This window comes from Bidens hawaiensis, unplaced genomic scaffold (genome assembly GCF_021521415.1).
Source record: "Bidens hawaiensis isolate Kalapana, Puna unplaced genomic scaffold, B.hawaiensis_p1.1 tig00014741_1, whole genome shotgun sequence".
Classification (NCBI taxonomy): Eukaryota; Viridiplantae; Streptophyta; class Magnoliopsida; order Asterales; family Asteraceae; genus Bidens; species Bidens hawaiensis.
Genome location: NW_027492298.1, coordinates 282,066 through 298,178, shown reverse-complemented (window position 1 = coordinate 298,178; position 16,113 = coordinate 282,066). Strand labels below are relative to the sequence as shown.

General features: G+C 37.9%; 1 protein-coding gene across 1 annotated transcript; it reads left to right on the top strand.

Moving 5' to 3' along the window:
* The first annotated feature begins 8,394 nt into the window (after nt 1–8,394).
* On the top strand, nt 8,395–10,474 carry LOC143547577 (6,7,8-trihydroxycoumarin synthase-like). Its single transcript, XM_077038971.1, has 2 exons — nt 8,395–9,330; nt 9,830–10,474. Exons 1-2 carry the CDS (start codon nt 8,446–8,448, stop codon nt 10,442–10,444), a joined length of 1,500 nt encoding a protein of 499 aa, XP_076895086.1. The 5' UTR covers nt 8,395–8,445; the 3' UTR covers nt 10,445–10,474.
* Nucleotides 10,475–16,113: the final 5,639 nt, after the last annotated feature.

Sequence of the window (16,113 nt, the reverse complement as noted above, 5' to 3'; positions counted from 1 at the left end):
GTCTCGACATTCTATCCACCCTGGCTCGGATAAAATGTACCACGACATAAAGGCACTTTACTGGTGGCCGAACATGAAAGCCGACATCGCCACCTACGTGAGCAAATGCTTGACTTGCGCCCGAGTAAAGATAGAATATCATAAACCATCTGATTTGCTGCAACAACCAGAACTTCCCTTGTGGAAATGGGAACAAATTTCAATGGATTTTTATCACGGGATTACCTAAGACACCAACGGGATGCGATACCATCTGGGTGATCGTTGACCGGTTGACTAAGTCCGCGCACTTCCTAGCGATTAAGGAATCGAATAAAATGGAAAGACTGACTCGCGTTTACATGAAAGAAGTAGTGTCTAGACACGGAGTGCCTGTCTCAATCATTTCTGATCGAGATTCTCGTTTCACTTCGCACTTTTGGAAGTCACTACAAAGCGCCCTAGGCACACGCCTTGATATGAGCACAGCCTACCATCCTCAGACGGATGGGCAAAGTGAACGAACTATTCAGACCTTAGAGGACATGTTGCGTGCATGCGTGTTGGATTTCGGAAAAAGTTGGGAACCCCACTTACCTTTGGTAGAGTTTTCGTATAATAACAGCTACCACGCAAGTATTAAAGCAGCGCCGTTTGAAGCACTGTACGGACGGAAGTGTCGATCACCACTCTGCTGGGCAGAGGTGGGTGACAGCCAAATCACTGGTCCAGAACTGGTACTCGAAACCTCGGAAAAGATTGTTCAAATCCGAAATCGCATGGCAGCAGGACGAGATCGCCAAAAGAGTTACGCCGACAAGCGCCGAAAACCTCTCGAATTTCAAGTGAACGATCGGGTGTTACTCAAAGTCTCACCTTGGAAAGGTGTGGTTCGCTTTGGTAAGCGAAACAAACTCAACCCACGATATGTTGGTCCGTACCGGATAACTGAGCGCATTGGTCCGGTGGCGTACCGACTGGACCTACCAACAGAACTCAGTGGCGTACACGATGTATTCCACGTATCAAATTTGAAGAAATGCCTATCTGATGAAACCCAAGTAGTCCCTTTGGAGGAACTACAAGTTGATGAACAGTTACGGTTCATTGAGGAACCAGTCGAGGTTTTGGATTGGGAAACCAAAACGCTCAAGCACAGCAAAATTCCAATCGTTAAGGTTCGTTGGAACTCGAGACGTGGACCGGAGTTCACATGGGAACGCGAGGATCACATGATGAAAAAGTATCCTCACCTTTTTGAAGGGCTAACCAAACACCGAAAACCGCGAAGCCCGGCAAACCATCAAACATCACCGGAGGTATGAACTAAATTTCGGGACGAAATTTCTTTCTACTAGGGGATGATATGACAAACTGAAAATTTTCTTATTTTTTTTCAGACACTCATCATGACTTGACTCAAATTTTCGGGACGAAAATTCTTTAACATGGGAATGATGTGACAATCGTCAATTTCAGGTTAACCCCGTTAACTCAACTCCGTCAATTCAAACTTTAAGATCGTTGAATCTATAACGCACACTTCATTACATTTAAACTAGGGTTTAAATGACGCTTAACACTTACTACATGTGTAGTCTTTCGGGATTTGCACCGAAACGCAAACGAGTTGACGCGAACGATTGATAAATAAACGACAAACGTCAAAACACTAATTATGTGAGTATTATGTGTTAGATATATGTGTGTTACTTGATTGTTATGTGGAATGTTAAACAAGAAACAAGAACCAACTAGTTTAGGCTAGAGATGTAACACTTGAAAGATTAGGGACTAGAGTGTAACTTGTATTATTATAAATATATCCTTAACTAAACCCTAACCTATTATTATTCTTTCTTCAAAAACCCGATCGGAACAAGCTCCCACCCCACCCTTGGCTGCCGTCACTTCCATACACACATTCAAGCCTTAATCAAGTGTTTAATCCAAGAACTAGGTGCTAGGAAGGTATAATTGATCATCCTTTATCTTCTTGTTGTTTGATTTTGATGTTTAATGGGTTAATCAAAAACCCTAGGCAGCCGATTTTCTTATGTATGTATGAGTTAACATGGTGGTTGTTGAATTCATGATGATTGATAACTAGTATTGATGTTGTTGCATGATTCATTGTTGTCTTTGATTTGAGTTAAAACACAAACCCTAATCTTGTATGTATGGTGTAATTGATATGCATGGATAGTAGTTATAGTGTCTAGAGGGTTATATGGATGCATGATAGTTCATAGATTGTTATTATGTTGAGTTTTGATGTGAACAGATTCTGGACAGAATGTATATACGATGTTTAAGTGACTGTAACGAAGTGTAAACGTGAAAATTGATTGAGATTGTGGGTACTGCAGTAAACTAGGTTGAGTCTAGTTTCTATAAAGTATAAATTCGTAATTTTTGGATAAGTGGAAGTATACTTTTATGATTTTACAAAAACGTGATGCAAAGCTGAGCTGTTAGACCTGCTGTTAGGTTATGTTGTAAATGTTATATCTCATGAACTACGAGACCAATTGGGTTGGTTCCACTTCTGGAAGTTGACTCATTGAGTTAGGAACCAAACCCAAGTGGTCTTGCATTTATTGGATTTTTTGTTTAATGGGAATTGCAAATAACATTCTGTTGCACATGAATCTGACTGATATGAGTTTGCTGTAATATTTTGGTCATTATAAGAAAAATATGTGGAATAAAAATAAGATAAAATATGTTCTGGAAACCTAAGATATGTATGCTTCTGTGGTGATTTTTGGTGAATTAATTGAGACGTTATGATCGGTGAACTAGTGCAATCTTTCAAGTAGAAATTCTGTCATAACGAAACTAGCTGCTGAGTTGTGTAGGAATGCATGAAATATGATAGTTTTTGTATAATTGTTGTATTTTGACCAAATTGCCCTTATGGGGAATAATGGTTAGTTAATCTTTGTTTGTTGACCAAAATGCCCTTACGGGAATAATTGCTAGTAAAGTATGTTATTAGTACGTGACACGAAAGTAATTGCTCACTCATGTATCGTATCACAATTGTACTTGTTTAAGTCACACACAATTCACAAACGAAACACGAAATCTGTTACGTGCATAGGTATTATGTGCCGAGTCTAGAGACTCGTTAAAAGTACCGATACTTAGAAAATCTCTTTGTTATTTAGAACGCTAGAGAGTTTCTACGACGCACATCACTTGGTGATCTAGATCGGGATATTCTTCGCAAACAGTGAGTTTCACTTACCCCGCTCTTTGAACTGTTTTCAAACGTTTTTCACTTGGGGGAGATAACATACTCCGATAAACATATTTTCTGAGATAAACACATATTTAAGATTTTGTTATAAATTATATATCACTTGTAAAGGCTAAGCGGCAAACGTAACATTTGAAGTCCCACACATCGGACCGGTTAATATTTGGAATAGCGAGTCACTGTTGAGTAGTACTACTGGGTTTGACAAACCCCACCCGACGTTAAGCTCAACTGGAGGTTGAGTGGGTGTAATTTTGGCTAACATTTACCATGGTCTGGATTGACCTGGTGACGGGCACTTGATAAACAGTCAGCTTCGGTCGCGAACCACTTAGCGATACTTGTTGTATAGATTAGCTACCTATCGATATATAATTTGACATAACACTATCTGGTAATGCAAAACACTTAAACGTCGTAACGGGGTTACGCAACACTTAAACGTCGTAACGTGGTTACGCAACACTTAAACGTCGTAACGTGGTTACGCAACACTTAAACGTCGTAACGTGGTTACGCAACACTTAAACGTCGTAACGTGGTTACGCAAAACACTGATTCGTCGTAACGAGGTTACGCAAAACGCTAAACGATTTATCTTATTTAACTTGTGAACTCACCAACCTTGTGTTGACACTTTTAGTATGTTATTCTCAGGTAGCCGAGGCGGGCGCGCGGTCTAGGAACATGCATTGTTTGAATCATCTTTATTTATATGGTTTACGCTTCCGCACTTATTTGCATTTAAACGTTTTTATGGTTTGATTATAACTAATGATTCCGATCCTGTTAGTTCACACCCTCTGACGGTAAAACTCCGTTAGTGGATTTTGAGGGTGTGACATCCAGATGAGTCTGGTGCAGAAGATGAGCCGAAAAAAGCTCACGGTTCGTCCTCTGGTGCAGGAACGAGTGCTGGTGCTGGTGACTCGGGCAAGCAGATTACCGTGTATCATGATTATACAGCCTCCAAATCCATTGAGATGATTGAACTGACACCGTCATTTTTTTTGATGGATCGGGGGTGGTTAGAAGTGTGGTGAATAAGGATGAGATCGAGGAGGGACAATTTGTCGAGAGGTCTCTAACACGAGAGCAGATTTCCCTACTGCTTGGATTAAATGATGATGACTTGACCGTGTTAGAAGCTGAGCCGGATATGGAAGTCAAGAACGATGAAGAGATCTTAAATGATCTGACGATTTAGATGAATACGACTTTTATTTATAAAGACGAGGAGGTAGAGATTGAAGATGCGACAGCTGAGGAATACCCTGATCTGTTTCAACACACCAATGTTGATCAGGGTGCTCCGGTGTTTACTGAGGAAACATTCAAAGCAGCTGAGGATCATTTGGATAATGTATCAAAGGGGAAACGTGTGGTAGACACAAGATTTGACTCGATCAATGATCCGAGTGTTGCTGATATTCAGAAATGGTTTGGTTTTCAAGACAAGAAAGCTTGAAAGATCATTGAAACGTATCGCTATGTTGATGAAGAGCTAAAGATTGAGGCTGTCACTCGTGCTCAAGCTAATCAGATGACGTCTTTCAATAACGCATCCAAATTGCGAGGTGACATTATTTCATATCTATATGATTCTGAGTTGAAAGTATGTATTGTCAAATGGGAGAACGGTATCCAATACTATGAAAGGATAACTGATGTTCTCTCATTACCGCGTTGGGATGTTCGGACCCTCGCGTGTCGGCCGTTTATAAACCTTGGGGGTGATCAAATAGCAGATATGGTTCATCAACATATGCTATTCGAGGTCAACCATGGGTTTAAATTTCTTATGCCACAGGTTCCTACTCGTAAGCGCATCAATGAGATTGATCCATGGACGGGCTGGAGAAAATTGGTTCTTAAAGTAAAGCTGCCAAAGACCATGAAGCGTGCGCCGGTGAAGACGTTGAATCAACACATGTCTTTATCATTCAACCGCTGGTACTACGACAACCGAACTGGCGAGGCCGTCATTGTCTTGGGTAAAGGAGTAAAGACCGAGCTAATAAAGATCATCGATCCTATGTGGCTCGTGAACTTGTCAGAGACTGACAACGACGTGCTTTTCAAGAACAAGATTTTATTTGAGCGTAGTGAAGACTATGACCGTGCAATGCAGTTTCAACGCGTTGTTCGGGTATGTCATGAGCATGGGATTCACAGTTGCAGGAATTGGCAAAGCAAGCGCTTCAAATACGTTAAAGACAAAGAGCTCAAGACGAGGGGGTGTCTGTTAGTACACGGTTTTGCGTCTCGAGTCTTTGTATTTATCGTTTTATTTATATAATAATTATTAAAGACAACTAATGTAGTTCGTTAAGGTATCATCTAGTTCGTTAAGGATGTTTAACGAACTAGACTTAATTTATGTTCCCTCATGATTCGTTAAGGATGTTTAACGAATCAGGGGGTGATTCGTTAAGTTTATCATGTTTATTGTATGTAACGAAGTGGGTAGCTAGTTCGTTACGGAATGTGTAACGAACTAGACCCATCTTCTATATATAGTGGTTCATTCCACTGCTAATTTAAGTTTTGGAGATAACTTTATTGAATTGTTGTCCAGATTCTCTCTCAATCAAAGCTTCTCATAATTATCCAATCTATAATATATCTACACCTACAATACAAATAATACTAATATATACATACATAATATATAATCGTTTAGAGCAACAATGAACTAGATCTGTTAATTAGTTATTAGATCTTAAATCTGTGATACATCTAGGTGTCAACAAGTAAGTTGAAAGGGTCAAGCATAAAGTGTTTTGCATGAAAATGGGGTGTTTTGGTCACATGTTTGCATAAAAATAAGCCAAAAACGAATTCTATGCAGACCTCCCTTAGCACAGCGCTAAGGTCTCTGCCCCTGGACTTTAGCGCGACACTAAGGTCACCTAGTGGAAATTCTGAATTTTCAAAATTGGCAGTTTTGGCCCTCGGAGTTGTTTTTAAGCGTTTTAAGACAATTTTATGGACCGAAAAGGGTGTTTTCAAGCCCTAACAAATGTAAAACAATATTGTCACATAAAATACATCATTTTGATTATATCGAAGGTTTCAGTTTACAAAACGGGTCGGTTTACATAATAAACGAATACAAATAAGACCTGAAATTGACGGATGTCACAATATGTTTTTCGTGTGTAGGTTATATGTTGTCTTATTCTTAGAACAAGTGTAGATTATACGTTTTTGTATAGGTTGTATGTTTTTTTTGTTGATTTTTAATACAAACACATGTAAAATAGTATTTTGGTATTAATCATTATAATCTAAGTATGTTTTTATGGATATTAATATATTGAGTTGGAAGAAATTAGTTTTGGATAGAAAGAAATTTTAATGTATAAATAAATTATACTTGTATAGGATAAAAATTCAAGACACAAAAAATAAGTTATAAAAATAAATGAGTTCTTAATATTTTTCAATTATAATAATTTAATTAGTTATATTAATTAAGTAAATAAGTATTATGGTTTATTAGTTATATTAATTGAAGAAAGAGAATGATTAATAATTTTTTTATTTATCTTTAAGCACTTAAAACTTAAAACAAAACTAGTGGTCCATATTCATTTATCACATTTCTTACAGTAATATCATTTCTCTCTTGAACCAGGCCCTATATATAGGGATGGATCTTGCGAGAAGTGATATTACAGCGAGAAGTGCGAGAAGTGTAGGTATAACTCCATTAATCCCTAATTTCACTCCCTTTCATATGATGTTACATACATATATGTAGGTTGGTTGTATTTATGTCTTAATTACACATTCAAACTTACCTACAAACATATAAATGTACCGAGTCACATTCAAACTTATGTACCTACACACATACAAACATACATACACATATACAAACATACGTACCTACACACATACATATGCACCTACACAACGCACCTACACATAAGAAAGGGAGTGAAATTAGAGATTAATGGAGTTACACCTTCATTTCTTGCACTTCTCGCTGTAAAAAAACTTCTGAAATAATCCAATACCTATACATATATATATATTCACAACAACAAATGTGAACAAAAAACCATAATACAAGACTTGGGTGATTCCTGTCTGTCTTGATGAAGTGATGATGTATGTATCTATATCTATACTATATATAATATAGGAGTTAGGGACCTCTTAAATTTTAAGAGGTACCACTCTTATTGCATGTTATACAAGTAATAATGCATCGAATTTTAAAAATGTAGGGGCAAAGTAGTTTGCTCATTCAAAAATAAACTGCAATAATAGTCCTTTAACTTCAATCAAATTTTGTTAATTTATTAAATAGTTACACTTTTCCCCCTAATTCTAAACTAACTACCCCCACGACTCTTTAATGACAGTAACTTTTTACTCTTTAATACTTTTTCTAAAAAAATACACCATAAAAACGAGCATTTTATTCTCTTTAATTTGAGTATGGTATTGCTATAGTTTATTAATTTTTTAAAAACTAACATGTTACGCGATTACCATTTATTACCGACAACTGGTCGGACAGGTTCGGCTAATGGTGTTGGAACGGGTTAGATTGGAACATGTTAATACAAAAAGGGTTAATTTAGTTCATCTTAGGATGACTTTAGATCGAAAGGGTTCATGTCAAAACGGAATTCGGGTCGGAACTGGTCCGTTAAAACGGATTGGGTTAAAAATAGATTATTTGAAATTACTATACATTTCATCTTTGCATCTTGTTTGTTGCCACCAGTTACGCGCGTTTAAGCATCAGTTACGTGGATGACATACCGAGTTGCTCACGTATAGGCGTTATGTGACGCGCTTACTGTCACCGGTTACACGTCCGATGCCACGTTAAATGCATACCACCGTCGGGTTACGTACGTACCGTTGCGAGGTTAAAAACATACTAACACCGATTACGTTTACGCGTACACCACTGCATTGCCCAGACAACTGGCTAGTTATATATAAACGTGAAAGTAACTTTTTTAAGAAAATAGAGGTGTCAAAAGATATTTTGCCTAACACAATCCGCCAAAAACATAAAAGGGGGGATGACATAATTTTGTATGCTAGCTATCACATTATTGAACAGAGAAAATAGTAAATTTCCACATGGGTGACTTTAAGACTTTTAAGAAATAATCAACGTACAGGACTGTCGTATAAATTATGACCAAACTTTTCACAAGAATATTGTAACAATGGTAGAGTTCGAGGTGATTGTATTAGCAATCGTCTCTCTAATCTTCATGTCTATCATTGCCAAAATTAAAAACCCTAGATCAAATCTTCCACCAGGCCCTTCCGGCCTTCCGATAATCGGAAACTTGCACCAACTGCGCACCAACCACCTTTCCGACCACCTATGGCAACTATCAAAACTCTACGGCCCCCTCATGTCCATGCGGCTTGGTCGGGTCCAAGCAGTTGTTGTTTCTTCGCCACAAATGGCAAAAGAAGTGTTAAAAACAAACGACACGATCTTTTGTAGTAGGCCTGTTTTTACGGGGCAAAGAATGATCACTTATGGCTACAAGGGTTTGGTTTTAACGCCTTATAATGACTATTGGCGAGAAATGAGAAAGGTTTGCACCCTTCATCTATTCACCCAGAAAAGGGTGCAATCTTTTTGTCCTGATCGTGAAAAAGAAGTCTTTCTCACGATTGATAGCATAAGATCGCAAATCACTACTCCAGGTTCAGTTGAAGTAGTGATTAATTTGAACGAGATGATAATGACTCTTACTAGTACTATCATTTGTAGAATTGCGTATGGTAAGAGGCAGGGACAAGAAATGAGCCGATTTCATGAACTTCTTTTGGAGTGTCAAGCGGTGTTGGTGAACTTCTATTTTAGGGATCATTTCCCGTTGATGGGGTGGCTTGATCATCTCAATGGAAGCATGGCTAGGCTGAAGAAGAACTTCGACGACATGGATGAGTTCTATCAAGAGCTTGTTGACGAGCATTTGAATCCCAAGAGGCCAAAGTTGCAAGATGATATCGTTGATATCTTGCTTGGGCTCAAGAAAGATGATTCCTGCTCATTTGGCCTCACTTTTGATCACATCAAAGCAATACTAATGGTAAGACCGACGAAATAGCTCATGACTTAAAGCTCACCTAGAAAACTTGAAAAAAGATCGCTCAAATTGAAATGGTTTGGTTTGTAAACAAGCCGAGCTTGAACCAATATTGGGTCTGCTTGTAAATGAGCCGAACTCGAGCCAAGGTTTGCTTGGTCGTTTGGAACTTTAGCTCGCTAATAAACCCCAACTTTTAATACATTTTATGATGCAAATAAAAGACATTCAATCTTTCAGACCTAAGTCACCATCATTGCGTTACCGGTCCACTTCGCTGAGCCGGACTAAACTAAGCCAATACTTTTAAAACCAAGCCAAGCTCGAGCTCTAGTTTTCAGCTCGGTTTAAAATTCAAGTTGAGTTAAGCTGGAGCTCGCCTTGACTAAGCTCGGCTCGTGAACAACCTTGTTATCTTAATGATATCAGGAGAAATGAACTTCTATATTTTGTTACCATGGTTGCACCAATGATTGCTAAATGCGTCGACACTATTTTGCAGGATATCTTCTTGGCAGGTACCGAGACGGTTGCATCAACTGTGGTGTGGGCTATGACTTTGCTTATCAAGAACCCAAAAGCTTTGAAAATGGTTAGACAAGAGGTGATGAAGATTATAGGAAACAAAGGGAAGGTTGAAGAAGATGACCTACAAATGCTCAATTATCTAAAGGCAGTAATAAAAGAATCACTAAGATTATACCCGGTTGCACCTCTTTTGGTGCCACATGAAACCATTGATAAATGTGTTTTAGCCGGATACACAATACCCAAAAAGACTTTGGTTTATGTCAATGTGTGGGCCATAGGGCGTGACCCTAAAACTTGGGAAAACCCTAATGAGTTTCAGCCGGAGAGGTTTATGGGAAGTAATATTGATTACAAAGGTTTGGACTTTGAGTTCATCCCATTTGGGTCGGGACGAAGAGGGTGCCCTGGCATGTCACTCGGAGCTACGACAGTGGAATTGATCCTTTCAAATCTTATCTACGCGTTCGAGTGGAACTTGCCTAATGGGATGAAGGCGGAGGATATCGACACCTTGACAACTCCGGGAATAGTTCTTCACAAGAAGAATGCATTGTGCCTTGTTCCTAGCCTTGATTCTAAAAACTAAGTTATGTACTTTTGCAACATTTCATTTTATGTGGATATCCTCGTTAAAACGAGATAATAAAATAAAAGTTTAATAAACATTAAAATAAGTTCATTAATTGTACATGCTTATCTATTGGTTTAGCTTGATTTATCTAGTATTGTTTATTTGTTTATAAACTGAAGTCATGATAGGTTTAGTATTCGATTAGTATAATTTTCTGGAGTTTATTAAACAGTTCAAAGAAGGGTGTTTAATTTGGTTCCAATAATTTGTTTTGTTCCTACGTTGTTTTTTTTGTTCATGTGACTTTAATATCAATATCTTAGACTACTTTAGGTTACCGAATCTTACTTGTAGACCAAATAAAAAATTTACAATACACATTGTGTTACGTTACTTGCACACAAAAGAAGAAATCACAGTATCCATCGTGTAGGAGGCTGTTTTCAGTTTTTTGAATTGATTAAGCAATTAAGTTTTACAAGAGCTGATAGAAATTCATGGTGTTTTACTAGACACTAAAAATCTCGAACACATTATTGAATGTATACGATTTTATGCTTTTGCTTTGAATGTCACACTTTAGTGGCTTTGTTGCTACTACAGTTTACAAAAGCATGGTTTCATTATCATTTATTTAAGATTTTACAAGTATTATCCTATTTCATTAAGGGTTATGGGTGAAGCTGTGAGGCTCATCATTTCCCGAGGAGAGCTTGTCTTCTCAAATTCTTTTATCTGTCAGCTGCCGAGTCCCTGAGTATTTCTTTCGTCTGAGAAAGTGTGAGAGAGTGTGATCTCAGGTTCCTCATTATAATCTAACCTTATCCCCCCCCCCCCCCTCCCTTCTCATTCCTCCTGAGCATAATTGTTCATCAACTCCCTGAGCTGAAGGAAGTTCCATTTAACACCATCTGGCGTAATATCTATTCTTTCTACCGGAAGTAGAAAATAACTCCTTGGAGAGAATGTTCCGCTTCTAGCCGAGGGTGGTGTTTGGAACTTAAAAGATGGTGATGACGTGACCAATGGCCTGCTCATTTCCGGCGAACTACAAACAATATTTTCCTCCGGCGAGGAGTCATTTTCCAGCCGGTCATCGTTAATAGGAATAATTTGATTATGATTACTCTTTGGAGCCATAAGAGGATAATACTGGAGAACAATGGAGCTAAAACTACCGGAATTGTTGTTCTAAGTAGCAGTAGCCCCACAGTGGGTGCTACTTGTTGCTGCATCGGGATAGCCAACAATAATGATATGGCGATTCAATAGTATGTGCCTAACCAGAGCTTCCTAACCTGCTAAGAATCAAAGAAAACACGACTGGTTAGTCTCATCGTAGGAGGGGGCCTCCTACAATCAACCTCCGGCGTGAGAATCAGTGATATAATACAATAAAGAGATTGTAGGAGTATGAAGAGAGAGAGAGAGAGAGAGAGAGAGAGAGTAAAGAGAAAATAGAGTGAATGAGAATAATTACACTTTGGTGAGATGTTCTATTTATAGGCAGTTGGAATTTCTCTGGGGAAGCTTAAGCTTCTTAATGGAAAAAGGTCAGTTATTCTTTCAGCTTATGCAGACCGGTGTATGCTATTTTCGTGTAACCTTTGCTCAGCTTTGATTTGTCTTGTTACTTTTATTTTATGGTAGACACCAGCTTTTCGTCAGTCATGACTTTTTCTGACATTGCTGTAGCAAGAGCTTCCTGGTTAACTTAAGAATCTTGTTAGGCAAGTGTCGGGCTTCCCCATTTGGCAGCTTATGCTTGCTGCTCTTTTATGTTGTATAATTGCGTACCTGGATGATGAATTCGATCAATGATGCAAACCTATAATATTGATTTCAATCTTGGTTTTTTGAATAATTGTCTGGATTAATCTCTAAATCGTGAATCACTTTCAGATAAACCTTTTTGCGGGTTACACGCAATGATTTATCGGATAAGACAGAGATATTTCTGTACATGGAATTGAATTTTGATTGTGTTTGTAAATTGAAGAACCAGAGAAGAAGTAATCGTCTTCTCTGTTCAATATATTCGATGGAGCCAGAAAAAATTGTGTAGGGAATTAGCAAACACAGATTAATATATAATCCAAATTCATTCCCCTATAAGCCCAGATAAATTAGTTAAAAGCCCACTTAACATTATACTTAAGCACAAGTATACAAAGCCCAAATAACATTATTGTTAAACAAGCCCGCACTCCCGCATCACCTAACTCGTTTAATCTCTAACGTTATTTCCTTCATCGACAAGTTAATCCAATCACACTAAAACAACCAATAATCCTCCCCTATTTTATTGATGTCCATGATTAACTTAACCATCGTTACAGAAATGCAAACGTATGCATAAATAAAAATTTTATACGGATTGAATTTTCATCTTAGTAAATTACACGATCTAAATATTCGAATATCGGGGTGTCCTATGGATTGAACCCTTGCTATCCATTTGAATACTTGAAGGAAAAATACACATACGTTTATAAATCCAAATTCCACTCGACACAATATTTTACTAGCCCGTGTCCTAATCCTTCAAAGAATTTATCAAAGCTCAAGTCGAAAGGTTTTTGAAGTGGCTAAACTTCATATTCTTATAGGTAGTTCATTATTCTTGCACCTGCACTACAATTTATCAATGAACTATTAAGAAGCTATACTTCAACCTTATCTCGCGGTCCGAACACAAACCCTGGGATGTTTATGATATTGTGTTCCAATATCCATATGACAAGCTTTCCACATTGAATTCAACATCTAACGTTGTATTAGATGGGAATTGGGTGTCTTGACATATGATATTAACGTATGGACTTTAAATCCATCCCCATTACTGATATGTTCACGAGATCTCTTCCTAACCTTTAAGTTAGATCATCAGCCAAATTATACTCAGATATTACAAACTCAACAGATATCACACTTTGCATGATAAGCTCAACCGTCTAGACTTTCCATTATACATCCGACTATTACCCTTAATCAACACTATCCCACCTAATAGATTTTGGTGATATCCATTTGACCACAATGGAATTTTATAATAACATTTTCTTAGCCATTCAACCACTTTCATCACTTGTTGCATATGCTAGAAACTCACATTCCATTGACAAGTGATGCAAATTCAGTCCTTAATTACCTAAGAAATGAAGCATCCTCTTAAGAAAGAATACAAATCCACTTAGTTATATAACTTTTATCTGAATGCCCATTCTAAAACTGAAGGAAAACCTAAATAACACAAATCATAGTTCATGATCTCTTTCAGGTACTTAAGCAGTCTGTTTACTGCTTGTCAATGCTGAGCACTATTAATTACTGACTGGGTCTATGGTAGTACTTACATGAGTACAATTAAAATGATTAAATTTCTTCAACACTTTCTCAATATAATGAGACTGTGTCATGGTTCTACCATTGTTATTCCTTTTAATCCTTAAACCAAGGATCACACATGCCTCCCCCATATCCTTTATTTCAAAACTAGAAGATAATAATTTCTTATTACCCAATGAAGACATGCTATGAAAATTACATAAGTCTATATGAACGAGTTAATTCACATGTATAAAATTTATTTTGATGCATATCCATAGCCGATATTAAATTCATCTTAGTCATATATTTCATTTTTAAATAAGTCATGACCTAACCTGGCATGTCACAATATATAAACATAATCTAGCATGTTTAAAATGATGATGACATACAAACAGATTCAATAGCAAACGGGACATTTATATTAACTTTAAACATTCAATAACACAAATATCCAAATCCAAAAGATTTCATGTCGAGATAAGATAAAATTATCCAACTTAATAACCTGTTTAAACCCAAAATTATATAAAACAACCCAAAAAAGAGGTTCTTTTTAATCTCTAAAACATACAACACATATTCCAAAACAAATGTTTTCCAAAAGTAAATACTGTAACATCCCAAATTTCGAATAATAGTACTAATGAATATTGACTCGTTATGATGGAAAAGTTTACTTGAGTTAATAAATAAATAGTAAAATGGTAAAAGGGAAAGATAAGTAGGCTAATTAAATAGAATTAATCATGGACCAAAAAGGAAAGATGGGCCTTAGGTCCATGGGCTTAAAGGAGTATAAATACCCCCCTTAAACCCTAATTCTTTCCATTTCCATCCATAATATCCATCTTATCCTCTCTACACCTTAAAACACACACTTAAGCCATAAACACCCCATAGCCGCCGGCCACCATCCGAAACCCCAAAACTAAGCTTCACAACATAAAATATTGGATTATACAAGGGAGCTAACAAGTCCTCGTTCACAACCAAGCTAGCCGTGACCTTAGAAATGTCAAAAAATATGTTCTTTAACCTTAAAGGTTACGTTTTTATGAACGGTTTGCCTTGAGACTTAACCCTAGAGTAGATCGGGTCTTGATACATCATAAAAAGGCAAACTTGATGATTTAAAATGGACGAAATGGACTCGTGGGTATAAACGGTTCTTAAGCAAACCCTAGATCTAGCCTAGAACGTTTTAAATCTATAAAGGTCTAAACCTTATGCCTAAAACGGGTTAGATCTAGGTGATGTTATAGTAACGGGTGTAAAACGGATAATGAGATAGGAAATATGTGAGTAAAGTTGTGGTTATGGACCGATTAACTGTCATGGTACCTAAAATGGAATTAAGGATAGAAAATATGAACTGGAAGCATCAGACCAAGGGTTTTCGGTTGCAATGGGTTTTCGGCCAAAATGGGTTCTCGGTCAAACCCGAGTTTTCGGTCAAACCAATGTTCTCGGCCAGAACGGGTTTTCGGCCAAAAATGGGTTCTCGGTCAAACCAATGCTCTCGGCCAGAACGGGTTTTCAGCCATCAGGGTTCTCTGCCCAGAGTTCTCGGCCACCTAGGTACTGTTTGGTTTGGGCCTGGACCCAGTTGGGCCCAGATGAACAGTTGGACTGGCTTAATTGAGCCCATAAGATGCTTAACCCCAGCCAGGGGCTCTGCCCCTTGGACCCCGCTAGGGGCTGCCGCCCCTAGAACCCCGTTGCCAGGGGCGCTGCCCCAAGACCCCTGTGCGTTGAGGGCAATAATTAAACTAGAAACGCAATATGGGTAGTGATAGTTAGATTGATACGTGTAATTGTTATACAGTTAGTCGCACACAACTAAAGAAAGGGATAACGATTAACGGTGAACGCAACAGGATCCAAGTGAGTTTCTAGCCCCATTTATGTGATTATGTTTTCGGGGTTGTGTGCATACTCGATGTGATTGTTAATATATTTATCCTAAGTGATAAGTGTATGCCATATGTGATTATGTGAATGTAGGAATGATTGCTTGTCGGTACGTGAACGATCTTCGGATATTGCACGTGCTGTTATGTATGAGATATAAATGATATGTATGTATGTTATGAACGTAAGAGATAGAAAGGTAGAAAGAGGGACTGGACCCTCATAATATCCAAGGCAAGGGACCGAGCCCTTTAATAATCTCGAGGCAGTAAAAGGGACCGGACCCTGATAACTTCCGAGGCAGAAAAAGGGACCGGACCCTAATAATATCCAAGGCAGAAAAAGGGACCGGACCCTGATAACTTCCGAGGCAGAAAAAGGGACCGGACCCTAATAATATCCGAGGCAGAATAGAATAATGTGAAGTAGAAATTTGAATA